The sequence below is a fragment of the Erinaceus europaeus genome, chromosome X (assembly GCF_950295315.1).
Source record: "Erinaceus europaeus chromosome X, mEriEur2.1, whole genome shotgun sequence".
Classification (NCBI taxonomy): domain Eukaryota; kingdom Metazoa; phylum Chordata; class Mammalia; order Eulipotyphla; family Erinaceidae; genus Erinaceus; species Erinaceus europaeus.
Genome location: NC_080185.1, coordinates 119,617,086 through 119,637,793, shown reverse-complemented (window position 1 = coordinate 119,637,793; position 20,708 = coordinate 119,617,086). Strand labels below are relative to the sequence as shown.

Here is a 20,708-nt window from a genome sequence, read left to right as displayed (position 1 = left end):
GCTGCTCAGCAAAGCTGGCCTGCTTATCTGGGGGTGGGCCAGGGGCAGAGTCCCCAGGGGAGCACGAGGGAAGGGAAGGGACCCTGAGTGCCTCTAAACATTGTGACACGTGGGCCAGAAGAATGCTCAGGACAAGAAGGCTAGGATGTATTTGTTGTTGTTGTTTGTTTGTTTCTTGTTTGTTTTGCATCCAGGGCCTGTACCATGAATCCACTGCTCCCGGAGGCCATTTTTCCCCCATTTTTGTTGCCCTTGTTGTCGTTATTATTGTTATTGTTGCTATTGCTGTTGTTGTTGGATAGGACAGAGAGAAATCGAGGGAGGAGGGAAAGACAGAGAGGGGAGAGAAAGATAGACACCTGCAGAACTGCTTCACTGCTTGTGAAGCGACCCCCCACACACACACACAGGAGGGGAGCCAGGGGCTCGAACCGGGATCCTTACGCCAGTCCTGTGCTTCGCGCCATGTGTGCTTAACCGCTGCACTACTACACACACCCCCACTAGGATGTTTTGCTCCAGTGCAGCGACCTCTCTCGCAAGAGCCTCCTGAGCAGGAGTCCTGGGGGGCCTCTCACAGTCCGCTCAGGTTGTGAAGCCAGAGGGACATACAGCTGCTCGGTGTCCATCATGTCCAACACATTAGCACTTCATGCCACTACCATATGGAACACCCCATGCCATGCTTTTCTCACCAACAGGGAGTGCCCTCCAGACAAAAGAAAGACAAAAAAAAAAAAAAGTGAGAGAGAGAGAGACCTCTAAAACAGGCTTTGTCATTGTAATCATTCTGAGACAATTCAAATAAGAAATTATGCCTCTGTCATCAAGCCTCCGGATTTTCAGCCTCGGAGAAAAGAGATCAATTATAAAGTCAAGACAGGGAAATTAAAACCTGCACTCTTGGATTAACGTTGGAAATGATGCTTTGAACTCATGATTGATTCGCACCTTCTGAAATCTCCAGACTTTCAGGCTAGCGGAGAAGCCAGCCTGGGTGGGGTGGGGGTGGGGGTGGGGGTGCACCACCAGGTAGGGGGCTTTCACCAGAGACAGCCAGGGCCTCGTAGGTTCTGTGGCAGCGGGTACATGAGGGAAACTCAGGACACCTTAGCATGCCTCAGAGCCTAGCAGAGGACAAAAAAGGCCTTGCAGTGTAGGCCCTTGGTGGGAACAGCCACAGTGCCCCCTCAGTCCCTCCAGCCTCAGCCAGCAGCCCCTCCACCACCCCCAACCCCCAGCTTTTGGGAAAATATTCCTCACTGCCACCCTGTGGGGACTGAAACAACAAATCTACCACATGCTGTTAGCACAGAGGAACTTTAAGCCACTTTAAGACATGTTAAACAGTTAAGGCACCCCAGGTTTGAAATTTACTGTGCTTGTATGTTGTGAGAGCTAAATTCCTAGCAAAAACAAAAACAAAAACAGAACTCAGGCCTGTTGGTCTGACTTCAGAGCAGCCCGACTTCAATCTCCCAGGACTCTTTGCCCAAGGCCTTTCTGTGGCCAGGGAGCTTGCTTTTCTAGAAAGGAAACAGGGCCCAGGACCTTGGTAGCACTCAACCAGTGACTGATAAGGGGTGGTGGATAAATAACCTCACTCCCTCACCAGGAAGTTGCCTGTTGTAGGTACATTGGCTGCCGACAGGCACCGGCCCCGGTAGGTACCTAGACACATAGCATGTGCATGAGCCAGTCCTTCAAAAGATGGTCTGCGCAGTAACTGGTTCACAGCATTACAAGATTTGGGGGAGTCTAGTTTCATAGCTATATGCATACAACTCACCACAGCCACCAGCGAAGTGTCAGTGCCAATGTTAACACCTCTGAGCCTTCCCTCTCAGAACCGCCATCGTTTGCAGGGTCTAAGAGTCGGTTTGGTTATTATTAGTGTTGCTTGTTTATTTGTTTGAATTATTTCTATTCCACAAGGGCATGAAACTATCTGGTAGTTGTCTTTCATGTTCTTTCTGATTCCACTGAGCACCAGCACCTCCAGCTCCACCCATTTTGTCCCCAAAGACACGATGTCATCTTTTTTGATGGCTGAGTTGTCTTCCATGGAGAATCTGTCCCACAGAATCTTTACCCAGCCAGCTGTCAACAGGCATTGAGGCTGATTTTGAATTTGAGCCAATTCTTTTTTACTCCTTCCCTCCCCCGTCCCCCTCCTCATTGCTTGCTCCTGGCCACTACCTAGCATCACCTCCCAAATAAACTACTTGGACCTGAACCTTTGTCCCAGTGATGGTCCTGGAGAGAAGACCGGCTCTATTTTTCACTCTCTGACTCTGTCTTCCGTGGGCAGAGAGGGAAAGAACTATTGTCTGTGGAGAGCAGGCCTCCCTCAGTATCACTGTCGACTCAGCCAGACACAGACTAATTGAGTCACAAGAGAACACAGCTTTTCTAAGGCCAGATTCAATGTAGCGTGGCAAGTATTCCCCACTCATATCGCTCATGCCGTGTCTTTTATAGAGAGCACAGAACTCATTATAAATACTTAGGCTTTGGGGTGGAAAGGTGCTCGGAAAGGGAGCCTTCTGGCTTCCAGGCACGTGTTTTTAAAGCTTCTTTGTTGGCCCAATAATGGGCATCAATTCTGCTCTACCTGCAAAGTTACTAATTAGCCAGTAAGAATTCTACAAAACGCTAACTCCTCTCACTGCTTCACAATTCTACTGAGCCCAGGACATCTGTCCCTCTGGACTACTGGGAAGCAGTCCCCTTTTCCTCTCATACTCACTGACCGTGTGTCCTCGTTCCTGAACCAGAAGGTGACTGTCACATGTTCTCTTCTGGCCTGCGTCTCCTTCTCCAGCTCCTTTCTTTCTAGGGCTGTCAAAGGTGGCTGTGCTCAAAGCGCTATGTCTGTTGTGAGGGGGTTTGGAATCTCACATCCAGCTTTCTGTACTGTCCCAGCTCAATCAGCAAAGAGTGACCACAGCTCGATGGCATTCATCCTATTCCGAGTCTGGAAAGTGTTTCTTAAATATTTTCTGAATACTTCCTGAAAGATCAAATCCTTGATTTCTGATCAGTATTCGTCTCCTGACACGAGCCGATTTGCACACTTGTGAATAGTGCCAGAGTCTCTGTCTGGGGTGTGGACGGATGGTGAAACGGCGGAGCCAGGCTGCTATCCGTTCTTCCCTCTGTGACTTCAGCTCAGGCTGTTCACTTCCGGTGCAGTTTGCTGGGAAACATACTCTTCACTGCTGTCTGAGAGCACCATGACCCTTCTAGAGCAATTGATGGAGGAATGGGTTCGGTTACTAGGAGGACCTGTTGATGGTGTTTGTCGGTCAAAACCATTTCATAGGATTCCTTGGAACACCCAACTCAACACCTTGGGCTTTCAGATTTCAGAGTAGATTTCCATGTGTGGCCTACTGCTTGGTGATGTCAACATAATAGGGAATAATGTTGTTCCCAGATACAGAAATCCTTTGGGAGTCCTCAAATGAAGATAACTGGTTTCTTTGTGACTAGTGTCAGTGGGGTAGTTTTGGAAGGACAGCCTAGTAGACGTACGTGATGGGTAGGGTAGCAGGTGACAACATAGAGGACTGGAGAGCACTGTGGGCAGGCTGAACACGATTTAGAAGAGCGGAGGCTCTCAGAGAAATCACGGGTTCGGGGTCTCTTCTCAAATTCAACTCAGCCATTTTGGATGCAGTCTTTAAGCCTCAGTTTCCTCATCAGTGCATAAATAGGGTAGTCTGAACAGTAGCTTTCAGTATATTGACTGCTACCCAGAGCATGAGATGCATGTATAGGATCACAACAAAGTGTGTGTATACACACACACAGACACACACACACAGACACACACACACACACGGACACACACACACACACACACACACACACACACACACAGAAACAGTAGCTTCCAAAAATGGCTTTTTCTACACACTGCACTCTGGTATTTTTCCATTCCCCTCTGTTCTGTTTCATCATTTAAAAAAAATGCTTGTTTTGATCTGCTGAATGGATTTCTGGACCCACTAATGGGTCATGCCCTGTGGTGTGAAGAAACACAGAACTCCATAATTTCCAAGGTTCCTTCCAGCGGCAGAATCCAATGACTGCACTGGATGCCTACAGGAATTTTCTTGAAACAATAGCTGAGCTGTGACAGATGGCTGTGTGCTCCTCGTCTGGAGGAAGTGCATGGTGTAGAACATGGCAGCAGAATGACCCGAAGATAAACAAATCAATTACACACCGCTTCTAAGCAGAATGGATGGTGTTATGGCTCCGCCAGTGACTCAGTTACTCGGAGAGCCAGGAGCCTTACTTTACAGAGGGGAGTACTGAGTCCAAGACAGTTGGGTCACTGGTCTTCGGGTCCACTGCTACGGTGACCAGTGCTCTCGAACCAGCTGAAATACAGGGTGACGAGGCCTCTCCTCATTAGGGTAACTGGTAGAAACAGGAAGTCAGGGTTCATTTGTTCAAGTGGGGTGCTGGGAGCTTGGGCATTTGAACCAGGGTGCAGGACTACGGTAGAAGCCCATTCTGTTGGTCTCTCCACAGGGTGCTGGGTAATTATTAGCGTAAGTCACCCTAATAATTGGAGTGGTTCCTTTGATGGTGGGTCCTCACCACCATCAAACTGACAAGCCACACGGAGCCTGTCAGGCAGTTTGATGGTGGTGAGGACCGGCTTCAGCGCAACAGGGAGCAAGCCGGCACACCTGTGTCAGCCGCTGTTTCCGCTCACTAGTACAGGAACATGCCACGCATTCCTCGCCGCTCTCTGTCGCGGGCACCAGGCTGGGTGGTTTATGCAGATGCGCCCAGGAAGTAAGTTGGCCAGTGAAGAAGGGTGACAGCCTATCTCGTAGCCTACCTTGTAGGCACCTCAGTTTCTTTCATTTTGTTTGTGTCCACTGGGGTCTCAATGCATGTGTGAGTCCCCTGCTCCTGGTAGACTGGTTCATCCTTTTAATTTCCCCACACCCAGCACTCAGCCTTTTATTTGGGCTGTCACCTTCCCAGCCTCCCCTCAGTCCTCCCCCCTGCCCTCCTCTGGGGTCCCTGCACCTGCTGCGATAGGCTACAGCCCACTGGGGACTCAGCCTGTATTGCCCTTTGCTTCGCTTCCAAGAGCCCATCGGTGGCTGAGTGAGATCGTCAGGGCTCCGCCTTCTCCCTTTGGCTGACCTGCTCGGTGCCATTCTCTCCAGTTCCATCCATATCGTAGCAAAGGAGAACCTGCTGTCATTTCTCCCTGAGTAGTCGGGAAGACAGCCTGTGATCTCCAGGGCTTGGGTTTGAATTCTTAGAGAGGGAATAAATAACCAAGGGAGACCAGGTCTGGCTCAGAAGGAGGCCTGTGCTCTGGAGGGGAGGGGAGAGCTGGTAACAGGCTTGTTGTGGTCGTGGTCGTGGTGTCTCCACACAGAAGACCCCCGTGGCTAGTTAAAACAGAATCCCGTGGAATAACAAATTGTTGTATGCTTTACAACAATTTACGAGAATTTTAACAACAACAAATGAGTGTACTTACTGAGCCTTGGGGGTCCAGCTAGGGGTCATATCCTCAAGGCGGAGTTGTCTGTGGGAAACCACGGTTTGGGGCAGGTGGGACCCCCTGGGGCCTGTCTACACATCTTTGGAAACGTGCCTCAGCTTCTCCTGGTGGCTCTTGCGGTCACAGAGGGGCATTCTAGAAAATAGCAGGGTGGGAGGTTGCAGGATCAAACAGTACTGAGGCAGTCATTGAGAGGGGACCAGTTATTAAAAGGCCACACCCCGGTTCACTTCCTTCTGCTCCTCTCCCACAAAACTGTTCCCCTCTTTTTATGTTGACCTGCCTCTCTGCTTTGCCTGCGGTTTATGGCGTTCTGCAAGGCTTCTTGGGCAGTGAAACAGGAGGTATGAGTGAATGGAAAGGCTTGGCAAGAACCCCTCCCCCCACCCCTGGGTCTGTTTGGGTACCGAATAAGCAGGGGGCAGGGAGGGAGGAGGTGAGCTGGTGGGCTGCCCCCGCACCCCTCTGTGACTAGAAGGGTGAGACCAGGGCTACCTGAAGAACTCATTGCTGGGCCTTCTCTCTGCTCTATGGGAAGCTGGGGTTCCTAGGTTGGGCCTTTGTGCCAGGAAGGGTGGTAGCTGGCGTCTCCTGTCACTTGACTGAGGGATGGGTAGGATGGAGGTCGCACACAGTGACAAGGCCTTGATGTCACCCCCCCCCCCATCTCCCTCCTCGTCTTGCAGCCGTGTCCAACCTGGATGTGGAGAGTAAGCTGAGTGTGTACTACCGCGCTCCGTGGCACCAGCAGAGGAACATCTTCCTGCCGGCCACGCGGCCGCCCTGTGTGGAGGAACTGCACCGCCACGCCCGCCAGAGCCTGCAGGCCCTGCGCAGAGGTGAGCCAGCAGCGGGTAGGCCTGTGGGGACAAGACCGGCGGGTGGCATGCCTGCGTGCACCATACACCAATGCTGGCGGTGCGGGAACGTTTATAACAATCACACTTGGGGCCACCAGGTACTGGGCCTGGCTTGAAGCAGTCAGACAGCTGCCCGGTGTCCCGGCCCTGGCACTTTTTAGACCAGGCAGAAAGAGTATTTTCAAAAGCACTAACATTCCTTCACAGGTTCACATAGACACTTTAAGGTCACTGTCAAGGTGGCGAAATCAAATGGCAAGTGCTGTGTGAGCTCTCCCTCTCCCCTTCTCTGGACACTTTCCCTGGGTCCTTCTAATACCCTTAGCCTGGGTCAGAAGCCACTGCTTCTGACCACCACCCTCCCTAGGATACAAGTAGCAGACGCTGCGCCGCTTACAATGAAATGCCACCAATCAGTATCCTCTGGCTACTGGGTTCTTTTGTAACAAGTTAGGATCAGCCACCTCCCAGAAATCTTCTTTAAGGCTTTGGCCACTCTTGTAGAACTCCCATGGCAAGTCCTCCTGGGGCGGGGTGTCAGGTTACAGACTCAGGAACCCTTGCTTGTGGTCTGCCACTGAACTCTCTAGTCTCCTGATGTCTTATGACCTTTTTTTTCTTCATTCAAAGCACTTAGCCTGGATCTGCCAATATCCTAGGTCCCTCAATGAAGTTTTGTGCAGTCGAATCGAATACTGCAGGAAATTGATTGAGCTTGGAGGGCACAGAATGGCTACTGAGGACTCCCACTCTTCTCGCTAAGTGCTTTCTCTGATCCCATCTTAGAGGGCCTGAGGAACGTTCGCCCTTTAGACAGTATTATTTATATCCCTTTAATATTATTAATAAGTCATCCCTGATTAGATTTCCCCCCCCCCCCAGCTCTAACCAGATCGCATTAAGCAGCTTGTAAAGTCTCACATTTCACTGTGCTGCCAGGTTTGGACTTAATGGCAGAAGTGAGGAACAGCAAATGCCAACGTCAATTTCTCCCAACTTCCTCCTGGGGCTGAGAGAGCTCGGGCCTCCTGGGGTCTGGGAGGGAACCAGGGAGCTTCTTGCCCTCCACACTTTGTGGTTGCCTCAATAGCAAATCTTGGGTGTAGTAGTTTTCATAGCACTGCAGAGAGCCATAAACAGGAATTATAGGCATCATAGAATTAAAAACATGCAGTGTCCAATTAAAATTAGAACGTGGCTTTTTTTTTTTTTAACCTTGTCCAAGAAACACAGTAGCTAGGCGGCTCCTCTATCAGAACACCACTTCTGCCACCTGGTGGTTGTGACCAGTAATGACCTAGCAGCCCAGGGCCTTGCTCAGCAAGTACTGCAATCCATTTCCCCAGAGGATGTCTATTTGGACAACTGCAACATCCTGGCTTCTAGCAACACTGGCATGGGGGTGAGGGCTGCCGTGATAGTAGTGATGGGAAGGAGGGGCCTGGGGCCTCTGGACATCAGAGCCTAGAAATTGGGGTCCTGCGAGGTCTGCTTTACCTGTTGTTACCTCCAAACCAACATAGTGGAGCAAGGGCTGGGCAGTGTGTGACAGCTAGGACCCAGAGAGCAATCAAATATGGTGTCTGGCTGCAAGGAATTGTGGGCCAAGTGAGGGAGACAGGCTGGGAAATGGGTGATTTCAGCACAATGGTGGGAGAGTGCAGAGGAGAGGATCATGCCACAGCACTTCAGGGAAGGCTCCCTGGAGGAAGTAGCATTGTAATGGCTTTCAGTGATGTAGAATGGAGTTCTCTCCCCTTCACTTCTTCCATACACTTTTTCTTCTTAGCACTTTTTCCATTTTTTTTGTTTGTTTCTTACTCAGAGATATCTCCTTAGAGTCACTTAATCATCACCCTCACCCTGTCTCCTCTTCCCTTTCAAGTTGCAGGCCTGGGTCTACATCCTGTGGGCCTAAGAAGTGAGAGTAAGAAGTGAGTCTGCTGCAGTTTTGTTTAACATATTTTTCATACAGAGAGATGCCTGCAGCCCTGCTTCACCACTCATGAAGCTTTCCCCTTGCAGGTGGCAGCTGGGGGCTTGAACCCGGCTCCTTGCACGTGGGAACATGTGCACTCAGCCACCACCACCTGGCTCCCTCTGTTGCAGTTTTAAGCACCAGGAAAAAAAAAGTTTTATCAGGGAGCCGTTACGTTTCCCTGGCTACTCTCAGCCCAGAGCAAGTGAATGAGACACAGTTAAGGAAGGAGAGGAGGGCACAATCGAATGGGAAGTCTCCAAACTCCTTCCTTGTCCTCCTTTTCCTCACCACTGACACCTGCCTTCTCTTTGCTATGAATAGAGGGATATAAACACTCCCTGATACACTGTCCACTGAGGAAAGCACCCGCCCACTTGCTCCCCAAGAAAACTTAAAAGGAGCACTTGCACCAAGAAGGCATTTTTCTGTGAAAGCCCGAGCAGACTGCCCATGTGAAGATTCATCTCAAGAAACTCGGGCTAAAGAGGGGGAAGGTGCCCACACCGCACACCACACACCGCCTTCCCATCACAGACAGAGTTGGCTATTCAGGCAGACCCACAGATAGGTGGGCACAGCATGGACTGGGAGTCAGACAGTGTCCATGCACTCAGGCCAGGGGCCAGGCTGCACCCCCTGAGGCAGGGCCCACATCCAGGAGGCAGGCAGCCAGGGAGCACAGGGAGACAGAATGCCTTCTACCCCAAAGGCCAGATTGTAACGGAAGCATTTCCTTCCGTCTTTCTCTCGGTCACTCAGGAAACACTCACTGAGACCCCACTATGTCACAGGCACAGCAAGGGGCTGGGTAGGAAAGTGGATGAAAACATCGTCTTTATCCTCCACGAAATGAGGCCTGGGCAACGCAGTCACGGTTTTGACCCTTCTAACCAAGGATGGATGCAAGGGGCACTGAGGACTGTGGAGTCATTGGAGAAAGGGTTTCTGAAGTCATCTGAGAGGCTCAGGGCATTGAGTTCTTGTCCCTGGTGTGGGTAATAAAGGAAGTAGTATCTTAGGAGATGCCAGACATTCTCCACTCAATTATCCATGTTCAAATGGCCCATTCTCGGTGTGCAAAGAGTCCAGATGTGGTCAAATCAAATCAGAGTCAAATGTGATCAAATACAAGAGATCTGGCAGTGGGCAGTGGAAAGATGGCAGGGGCGTATAACACCTTGGGGTCCCAAGGTGACCACGGGCAGGCTCATGGGGTGGGGGGCGCCTATGGCTTGCGAAAGTGAGACGGGACCAGGGCCTGCTTCATGTCACTGTTGAGATGAGCCCAGGAGAGTTCTGCAGCAAAGTGTCTTTGGTTGTGGCAATGGCTCAATGACTATTAGTCATATGTTGACTGTCGGACTAGCGACACGAGAGAGAAGGAGAGAGGGAGAGAGAGAGAGGGAGAGGGAGAGGGAGAGGGAGAGAGAGAGAGAGAGAGATGACCCAGGAACCAAGCTCGTGGTAGCAAGGCAATTCAAATCTTTATTCATTCGAGTGCCCCAGAGTCGGGCAGTAGCACACCTTATTAGCCACGTGACACAGACCACAATGGCCGGCAGCAGCCTCCTGGTCTGCCTGCCCGTCTCTCCAGGCCAAACAAGGGAAGAGATAAGTCAGAAATGGAAATGGCTTGACAATACCATACATGGTTAGGAAAGGGGTGGAGAAAGGTGAAAGGGGCTGGGAATGGTAGCGGGCTTCCTTAGCAACTGTTGCTAGGGGTTTAACTGGTAGGATTAATAATACCCTGTGGTCTTGAGGGTAGAAAAGGAATATGTCAAATGAGCAGACTGGGTGGGGTAATAGGGAGGGCTTAAGTCATTTGTTAGATGAAGCAGAAGATTGATATGTAGATGATAAAAGGACAGGCCATAGTCTCAAAGAATGCAGGGTGGAGCAGGCTTAATGTTTTAAGGAATGTCGGGCTCCTAGAGGCAGAAAAATGCGGGGTGTTTTGTGAGGCAGGGAGTCTGATATGACGTGGTAATCCTTTGGGGTTCCTGTGTCCCCCCTTGCTCAACTTCTTGGTAGAGAGAGACTGACAGGACAGACACACCCCTCAGGTCAAGCCCTGCCAGGCTCTACCACATCCTCACAATGTCCCTACAGTTGACCGATAATGAATTAAAAAAAAAATCGCCACCAGGATTATTGCTTGGGCTCAGGGCCTGCACAGCTCCACTGTTCCTGACAGCCATGTTTTTCTTTTCTTTTTGATTGAAAGAGACAGAGAGAAATAAGGGAGAGGGATAGAGAGGAGGAGACACCTAGAGCACTGATCCACACTTAGGGAGCTTCTGACCTGTACTGGGGACAAGGGGCTTGAACCTGGGCCAGCAGCACTCAGCCTCAACAGTGATTCTCGTGATGGGAAGGCAGGTTAAATCTGCCGCACAGCCTTGCGCCGTGTGTGTGTGTGTGTGTGTGTGTGTGTGTGTGTGTGTGTGTGGGGTGGGGGTGTCCTTAGATCTCAGGCTCCAGGCCTGCACTTGAGCTGGACTGGCACAGGCAGGGTGCCGTGCCCTCTGGCGTGGCCAGTGTGCTAGGCAGGGTGCACTTTAGGGCCCAGAGCTGTCCAGAAAGTGGAAGTGTGTCCTTGGTATCTCAATGGTTCCTGTCCTGAAGCTGTGTCACCTCATGCCCTGCTTGAGGGCAGGGGCTGCTTCTGGGCCTGATTCAGGGAACCACTGGCATGGGGGTGCCCTTCCTTTCTAGCAGCCCAGGACCCCAAAGTCCGCTGTGGAGAGCAGCAGAGGGCAGGGCGTGGGTGACTGGCCCATGGCAGTCACAGGTTGTCGCAAGGGCCACACAGTGGAAGCTACATCATGACCAAAAGCCCGCTCATGGCACTGGCCACATTCTGTAGGGCCACAACACCCCACCGTCGCTGACTTTGAATGGCTGACAATGTGAACACTGGCCCATGAAGGTTCCAGCCCACAGTGAGCCATGGAGCTCAGCAGGGGTCACTGGGATCTGGAAGGTGGCCTTGAGCCTGGGTTTGAACGTGTGTGGGCATCACTGGAGAAGCGACAGGTACACCTTCCACTCTTCCAGCCTGAGGCACTGATCCCAGGTTCAATCCCCAGCACCACCATAAGCCAGAACTGAGCGGTGTTCTGGTCTCTTTATCGTTCTCTGTATCTACTTTTTCTCATTAAAATTAAATAAATAAATTATATATATATATATATATATATATATATATATATATATATGGAACTTGAGAGGGGAGGAGGAAACAGAGAGGGGGAGACAAATCCCATACTGGGGTTCAAGAGTCCCTCTTCAGAGACATTCTGGAAACCTTGCTTGGTATCAGCAAAGACACTTCCCCGGCCCCAGCCCTTGGCATGCCCTTCCAGGGGAGGGGAGATGGAAATGCCAGGTACCTTTCTGGATGATTGCTTTCTCTGCCCCCAGAGCACCGGAGTCGGAGTGACCGCCGTGAACAGAGAGCTGCTGCCCCCCTTCCCGTGGCAGCTCCCCCACTACCAGCCTACCTGCCATCTCACAGCCAGAGGAGACGTGAAGGGAAGGAGCGACACTTTTTAACGGTGAGTGGGCCACAGCCCTGGCATTGTCCAGGAGAGCGGCGGGAGTGGGCCTGGGGGTTACTGCCCTCATCTACTGCAGGAGCTACTCCCAGGCACTCGAGAGCCTCCTGAATTTCCCCCTCAGGTGCCAGAAAGAGAGAGGGGGCTACAGAGGTGGGCTCTGAGTCAGCAGGCAATGCAGTGCACAGTTGCAGCTAAGGACTCTCAAAGTCCAGAGAAATTGATTTGAATGGTTGTGCTTCTCCTTACAGCACGCAAGCTACTGACCTTCTCTGTCCTTAGCAACAAGTCCCTCCAGGACCTGGTGTTTAGGGCAAGGGGATCAGGGTGACAGGGCATCTGGTGTGGGGAGAGCTTAGAGCAGGCCCTGCAGTGCTGAGACGCCATGCACGCTGGCCACCACAAGCACCACTGTGAACACTAAGTTGTAGCATGACTGACTCTGGGGGAGCTGCTGCAAAAGACCCTCACTAGGGAGAAAGCCACCATATCAATGCCCCAATGGGGGCCTGTGTCTAGGGTCACCTCCAGTGAGTCTAACCCTGGCTGGCTGGTTGTGACCATTGCTCAGCTCAAGCCTCCAAAGATGGCGCCCGAGTAAGGAAGCTGGGTCTGCTCAGAAAAACTGCGGGCAGCCCCGGCCCACAGATGCCTCCTCAGACCTTGGCGCAGACGGAGATGGGTGAGACCTTGTGCTACTTCCTGAGTAGGACATCCCTGGAGGTGAGGGGCCGTGGTTTCTGTGACCAGCCCAGCCCAAATGGCTGGAACCCTCATTTCTTGTCCTCCTGGCTGGCAGCCCAAAGTCGGGAGAAGTCGAAACACTAGGTACAAGTCGAGGCTTGGATTTGAAATCCAGTTTGTATCTCTGGCTATGCACCCTGCCCCCTTAGGACTTGGGGCATGAGCATGAGAGATCCAAGACACTAGGGTCACGGGCTGCCAGGCATCCAGCTAAATGAGTCCGCGTGCTAGCACAGTCCAGACACGACAGTGGAGATGTGGGACAACACACAGAGCCCGTCCCGCTTGGGGTGGACAGCAGGCTGCGAGTCCCTCCGGCCCAGCACGTGTCCACTGAGTGCCCCTTTTGTCCAGGCCTTAGCTGCCACACAGCCTGGAGGCAAGGGAAGCAGGGAACACCACCCAGAGCTTGCTAGGCCTGTAGAGAGAGCAGTCACACATGCTGGTAATTTGTCACATGAGCCCCTGCTTGACAAAAAGTTCTTATTAAGCTCAAATCTGCTTGCTGAAGCATTTTGCTTTTAATGAGGCATTTTCTGCATACAAAAATGCTAAAAATATTTCCCACTTCATTATAACATGTTTTGTGGCTCATTAGGTTGGTTTTCTTGGGCAGGGAGGGTGCAGAGGGGAGGGAGGTGGGAGAGAAGAATATTGAGCTTTTCCAGAAATGACATAAAAATATTACCCTTTGTCATGATCTGCATAATTAGTAATAATGTCTAAATATCTAAGTAAGACTTGAGGAAAAGGTTTAGTATAGTGAATAGCAACAAGAAGCTTCATTTCCCCAGCACACATCCACAAGAGAAGAATCTAGATCAGACTTATGGCTACTTAGGAAGATGTGCCCGTCCCAGTTGATAATGAAATCGTCCATGTAATCTGGGCGACTTTTAACTGTCTTATTTGCTCGGCTGAGTTTGGGTCACCATGCACCTCAGAAGATTTTCCATTTGGGCAACATGGCTCCTCAGCATGGAGCACAGCGAGCGTAGCATGTGAGAGCTGTGTGTTGCTGGCAGAGAAAGCGCCACAGGTATGGAGACAGGAAGTGAGCAGACGGCCTTAGCCCAACACACTCCTTTTGACGCCAGATGCCGCAAAGTCATTGTTTTTGCTCCCATTCAAAAACATTCAGAATGAGATTCTGAGGCACGATCTTCCAGAGCTCTGCCAAGGGCCATACTATGTTTTGAATGTTAGTGACCTGAACAGTGAAATCATACTGCCTGAATTTTACTAGCTGTGTGGCCCTGGGCAAGTGAATCACCTCGGTGCCCTGGATAATAGCAGAATGGTACAGCATAGGTTTACACACCTGGTTAAGATATGTGGACAGTGATGGATGGGTCCAGAACTCTCAGCCTGTATTAAACACCAGCAGCCACGACAGCCAATCCTGTCCCCAAAGAAGAGTGAGGTTGTGAGAGGATCATGCCTCTAACTAGCGTTCAGTCGCAGCTCAACGCCTTTTTGGTTGTATGACTTGAAAAACGCCATGATACTTTTCTGAGGCTCAGTTTCTTTATCTGGAAAATGGGGATAGTATCCATGTCATAAAGCTGTTGTGAAAGAACTCAGGGGGCTAGGTGGTGGCATAGCTGGTTAAGTGCACATATTGCCATGAGCAAGGACTGGGGTTCAAGCCCCCGTTCCCACCTGCGTGTGTGTGTGTGGGGGGTGGCTTCTCGAGCAGTGAAATAGGGCTACAGACATGTCTTTCTCTCCCCATCACTCTTCCTCTCTCAATTTCTCTCTGTTCTAGAGAAAAAGAAAGAAAGAAAGTCAGCGGGGATGGTGAAAAAAATAATGCGAAAACTTAAGCCGATGTTACGTGAATATGATTCAGTGGTGTTCACATGTGTATATTATATCCAGCACAGCACCCAAAATGCAGGACTAGCTGAATCTGTTCTTACCATCATTTAGAATGGCCAGCAAGTAAAAGGTCTGTCATGTCTATTCAGATATAAGACTGAAAGAAGTACCACTTGTCACAGTCTTGGTACAAGGGAATCCGCCAATCTTTATCAACACCCTCCAATACCAATACCCTTTCATCCAGTAATGTCACCTCTAGGAATTGATCTGTGAGTGTATGCCTTCACAGACTTATCCACTAGGCTGTTTCTCAAAGCACTGTTTGCAACTGGAAAAACCATTTCAAGTAGCTTTGCTCTCCAATACCGGGGACTTCGTTTAACGAATTCTGACACCGTCAATGGATGAACACAGCGGTAGAATAATGACGTGGCAAATGTCGAGGATTCCTCACTCAGGGATTTTTTTTAATTTAAAAAACTGTGCAAATTTGCGTGTGGTATGATCATCACAGAAAATGTGTGTGTGTGTGTGTGTGTGTGTGTGTGTGTGTGTGTGTGTGTGTGTGTGTGTGTGTGTAAAGATGCATGCATATAGGGAGAGTGACAGGAAAGTTGCACAGCCGGTTCCCATGGGGTGCTGAGGGCATGTAGTGAATTCATAGGCTGCACTGGGAGATTTTTTACATTTTCAGACAGGATGTGGTGTCATCTGATTGGTACCATCTAACAATGGCTCCCAGGTAGCCTTCTCATAGCTTGTACCAGGGGAACAAGCTTGGTTTCTTAACATTTGCCTCATGTCAAAAGTTCTCCAAGGGAAACCCACCAGACCATTTAGCCTGACATCTTGTCAGTCTTCTAGGGCTGGGCAGATAGCATCAGCTTATGCAAAAAGACTTTTGTGCCTGAGACTCCAAAGGATCCAGGCTCAATTTGGAGAACGACCATACACCAGGGCTGAGCAGTGTTCTGCTTTAAAAAAAAAAATAAAAGGGAGTCGGGCGGTAGTGCAGCGGGTTAAGCGCACATGGCACAAAGTGCAAGAACCAGCTTAAGGATCCCGGTTCGAGCCCCCAGCTTCCCACCTGCAGGAGAGTCGCTTCACAAGTGGTGAAACAGGTCTGTAGGTGTCTGTCTTTCTCTCCCCCTCTCTGTCTTCCCCTCCCGTCTCCATTTCTCATTTCTCTCTGTCCTATCCAACGACATCAATAACAATAACAATAATAACCACAACAATGTTAAACAACAAGGGCAACAAAAGGGAAAATAAATAAATAAATAGTCTTAAAAATTTTTTTTTTAAAAAGCAAAAGAAAAACGGCCAGTTGGTGGCGCACTTGATTAAGAGCTCCCATTATCATGCACAGTAACCCACCCAGGTTCAATCCCTGGTCCCCACCTGCAGAGCTGCAGGTGTCTCTCTGTCTCTTTCCCTTTCTATCTCTCCCCCCCTCAATTTCTCTCTGTCTCTGTCCAATAACAAATAAAATAAAATAAAATAAAATAAAAGGCTCCTAGTTAAAGCTCCTCTGGGAAGCCTCCCTTATTAGAGGTACCAAAAGAGAGAACTTTGGGAAAAGTCCCCCTGCACCCATAAAGGACAGTTACCATCCCATACTGCCCCCAAATTCAGAAATTTTAAAGCTGGAGACTGCATTGGCTTCCTACTAGAAGACAGATAAGCCTTACTAGCTATTTACCCTGTAGACGTTTTTAGATAGTTTCTTTGGGACGTTAGCCTACTGTGGACCTGGGCTCTGGAGAAGAGACTGGGGCAGACTTTCCCAGATCAGCCACATCACAGTATCTTCTTCACCTTTTCTTTAAGCCACCTGAGAAAAGACAGCTTAAACTAGCAGAGAACCTAAAGAGATGCTCGGGCTTAGCTGGGAACCAAATGTCAGAATAACCTAGAGTACAAAATACTGTGCCCTAGGGCCACGTGAGAAAGAAAAGCACCCTGCCTGCCTGGGACTCAACTTCCATCCATGTGAGTATAACTCTTGGCTTCAAATGAACTAGTTAGATGGCAGGATAGTTCGTTATTCAGGAAAGAAAAGGATGCCAGTGGGGTATGTGTGTATAGAAAAGAAAATCACAGTTACTGAAACTTACTGGCTTCCAGGTAGAATTCCTGGGACACTTTTCTTCCTTGTGTACGCTGTGGTCAGTCGAGGAAGTTTATATCCAGATTCGGTGCCTTTGCCTGAGCGAGAACCGGAAGGCTGTTCTCTACAAGTCATACCGCACAATTTTGCTCTTTGTTGGTAGGAAGTATTTATTTATTTATTATGGTTTTTTTTCTTTTTGCCTCCAGGGTTATTGCTGGGGCTCAGTGCCAGCACTATAAATCCATCGCTCCTGGCGGCCATTTTTTCCTGGTTGTTTGTGTTTTTTTTTTTTTTTTTCCTGGTTCTTCTCCCCTATGCATGCAGTGACTACAAAGCAACAGAACAAAAGAATGTATGCACGGGCCAGGGACTCTATAGTAAACTTGGGCTATTCTTCAAGTCTCAAGCCTATAAAACAGTAGTTCTCAACATAAAAGAATTTGGGGGGGGGTGCGTTGCACCCTTGGACCTTGGCTAAAGAATTCCCCAGAAGACAACCCTCTCACCCAGTGAATGGATGATGAGGAGAAGGCCAGAAATGTTTTTCAGTAAATGTAAATAGAGTTCTGCCACTGAAACCACAGAAGGGCTGAAGGTACAAAACTAGTGTCCAGATGTTAAGTGTGACACCGCAGATAATGACGCAGCTAAAACAGTGGGGGAGAAAAGAGAAGAAGAAAAGAAGCTTGGAGCTTATGTGGGTAATAAGAAGGTATTAAGAATACCACAATACCAAGAAGGGAAAAATCTGAGACTAAAACCCGAAAGCATGAAACGGGGCTAGGACTTTAAAGCAGTATAAATACAAGGACAACTACTAGAAAGAATGCAATGTTTCCTAACTAGCAAAGGTTTTTCTGGCCTGGGGAGACAGCATAATGGTTCTGCGAAAGACTTTCATGCTTGAGGCATCAATATCTCAGGTTCAATCCCCAGCATCTTCATAAGCCAGAGCTTAGCAGTGCTCTGGGCTTTCTCTGTGTGTTTCTTGGTATCACTCTATCTCATTAAAGTAAAATAGTTTTAAAAGGTTCTTATAAAGTTAAAGAGCAAAGGAAACACAGCGAATAGAAAAACATAACAAACTGCACATACTTACAAGCAGTGGGTCTAAGTAATAGATCAAAACCCTAGTTTTAAAAAGCATGGTGGCCACGTGTTAGCAACTGTTCTGTAAACCACTAGGTCTCCCCCGACCCACCAGTAAAGTGATTTTTGAAAAGGGAAGGAATACTACTGAAACAAAAGAAAGTCCAAACATATCCGTGACTACTTTGCAGACCTTTATGAAAGATCATTTCAAGACCTGCATGAGGGGGCTGGGTGGTAGTGCACCAGATTAAGTGCACATAGTGCGAACCAAGAGGATCCCGGTTTGAGCCCCGGCTCCCCATCTTCAGGGGCACTTCACAAGCGGTGAAGCAGGTCTGCGGGTGTCTCTCTCTCCACCTCTCTGACTTCCCCTCCTCTCTCCATTTCTGTCCTATCCAACGACAACAGCAGCAATAACAACAATAACAGCAACAACAACAATGGGAAAAAAAGATGGCCTCTAGAGGCAGAGGATTCATGGTAGTGCAGGCACTGAGCCCCAGTGATGACCCTGGAGACCAAAAAAAAAAAAAAAAATCAATGATCTAAACTGACCCCAGTAGAAGTAGTCAGCTGATGTAGACTGCTTTCCGTAGGGGAGAAAAACCAAAACAGAGAAAGTGGTTAAGGAGCCAAGCCACTGAGAAATTTCAATAGCAGACCCAGCAGGTTTCTCAAAGGAATCCTACTGAAGCTTCCCAGTTCAGACAACCCCACATTCTCTGAATTGTTTCAGAGCATTGAAAATGCAGGGTTTTTTTTTTTTAAAGAAAATTCCCCCATCTCCTTTCTGAGATTGATGAAGGTCTGATAGCTAAATTTGATAAAGATGGTGAAAGACACTTGAGGAAGTGAGGGAGGGAGGGAGGGAGGGAGGTAGGGAGGGAGGGAGCCACCTGTCAGCCTCACGTACCATGATAATCGATGCAAAATACTCGGTTGAATAGTAGCGAACAACACAATACCACATTAAGAAATTAATATTCCATGACTAAATGGGGTTTATCCCGCGTATCAGAGCTTGGTTCAATAGGAGAACATCTATTAGGATCCCAAAGCACAGAGTAAAGTGATGGCGTTAAACATCTTTATCTCCACAGATTCCAGAAAAGTATGAAATAAAACCTAATACCATTTCTCTATCAAAAGGCTCAATAGAATAGCAATTGAGTGCTATCACACATATATATATTAGTCCTAAATAAGCCAGCATCTAATTTAATGGGGAAATCGCTGGAGGTAATTTCACTAAAATCGGGAGTCAAGCAAGGATGCTTAATAGCTCTGCCACTATTCAGCAGGGATTCATGAATGCAATTAGAGAACAGGAATCAATTGGCGGCCTAAGAATTGGGAGAGAAGTCTGAGACAATTGTCTTGTAGCACAGCATTTTTCCAAGGAAAATGGAAACAATAACAAATTGTTAGGTAAAGAGGTTAACTTATCTATTTACAGATGACATGAAACTATCTGGACAATCTTGGAGAAGCACCGATAAAGCCAACTCAATAATAATAATAATAATAATAATAATAATAATAATAATAAAGAATTTGGTGAGGTAAAGGGGTATAAACTCAAGAGAAAGTACCTTTCACTCACATTTGCAAATGAAATGACAGCCAAGAGGGGACCCAGGGGTGAAGAACTCTCCAATTACAGCAACACATGAGATTAGTACTTCGGTGCTAAATGACCATGTGCAGGCAAGACCTGCATGAAAAGAGAGACTTTAGGGTGGAGGAGTTAGCATAATGGTCCTGAAAAAAGATTTTCATACCTGATGCCCCAAAGTTCCAGGTTCAGTCCCCCACATGACTATAAACCAGAGCCGAGCAGTGCTCTGGTTTAAAAAGAAAGAAAAGAAGGATTTTGAAACGCAAGACTCAAAATTAGACCAGCTTAAATGGGAGACCATTCCTTGTTGTTGGATAAAAACGACTCAATATCAGAAGGAAGCCGATTCTAAGGTCATTTATATATTTACCATAACCCCAATAAAAATACCAGTAATTTTTAAAAACAGAGTCAGGCTCAGTGATACTACAGTTCCGTGGAGAAGTAAACATAAAAGAACAGCCAGGAACACACTGCAAAAGGAAAACTCAGGGGTACTAACGCTATCAGACATGATTATAGCTTTAGGTTTGCATACTTTCAACGGCGAGCTGTTATCACTTGAATGGTCATGTACACCAGTAAAATTGAACACCAAGTCTCCAGAGATGGATCTGAGTGTATGCAGAGGTAATGTCTGATAACGAGGGCATCCCAAATCCTGGACATTTTTTTAAGTGATTCTGGAACAAGTGGGTGGACACTTTTTGGTAAAAGGCTTCCTCACCATTTCTCAGCTTTGCCGCTTGTGGTATTCTGGGTGGGTCATGAACACTATGAAGTAATTAGCAGCATCCTCAGCCTCCACCCGTGATGCCAGGAGCGCGCGCGTGCATGCACGTGTGTGTGTGTGTGCGCGCGCGCGCGCGCACACACACACACACACACACACACACACACACACAGTGTGACAGCCCCAACTTTCTCTGGCCACTGCCAAACGTCTCTAAGGGGCAAAGTTCCCGAATGAGGACCACTTAATCACACCTATACTTCAAACCATCCACAAGACTAAGCCCCAAATGTGTCAGGGACCTAAACATAACAGATGAAACCACGCAAGGACTCGAAGAAAATAGCATGGGGAGGCTGTGGTGCACCTGGCTAAGCGCACATAGTACTAAGCGCAAGGATCCAGGTTCGAGCCCCACTCCTCACCTACGGGGGGAATTTCATGAGATGTGAAACAGTGCTGCAGATGTCTGTTTCTCTGTCTCTCTCTCTCTCAACTTCTGTCTCTATCCAAAATAAGCAAATAAATATATTACCTTTATTTATTTATTGGATAGAGATAGCCAGAAATCAAGAGGGAAGGGGGAGATAGAGAAAGAGAGAGATCCTTGCAGCCCTGCTTTACCATTGGGGAAGCTT

General features: G+C 48.7%; 1 protein-coding gene and 1 long non-coding RNA gene across 5 annotated transcripts in view; one reads left to right on the top strand and one right to left on the bottom strand.

Moving 5' to 3' along the window:
* The window catches only part of LOC132535795 (uncharacterized), a 96,197-nt gene that overhangs the window by 50,023 nt on the left and 25,466 nt on the right, over positions 1-20,708 (bottom strand). The gene's annotated exons all lie outside the window — the stretch shown is intronic.
* NHS (NHS actin remodeling regulator) overlaps positions 1-20,708 on the top strand; it is a 284,885-nt gene that overhangs the window by 239,520 nt on the left and 24,657 nt on the right. For all 3 annotated transcript variants that reach the window (XM_060182977.1, XM_007539121.3, XM_060182978.1), the window contains exons 2-3: positions 6,232-6,384; positions 11,813-11,946. In XM_060182977.1, coding sequence (XP_060038960.1) covers positions 6,232-6,384; positions 11,813-11,946 — 287 coding nt within the window. The remainder of the gene's footprint in view (positions 1-6,231; positions 6,385-11,812; positions 11,947-20,708) is intronic.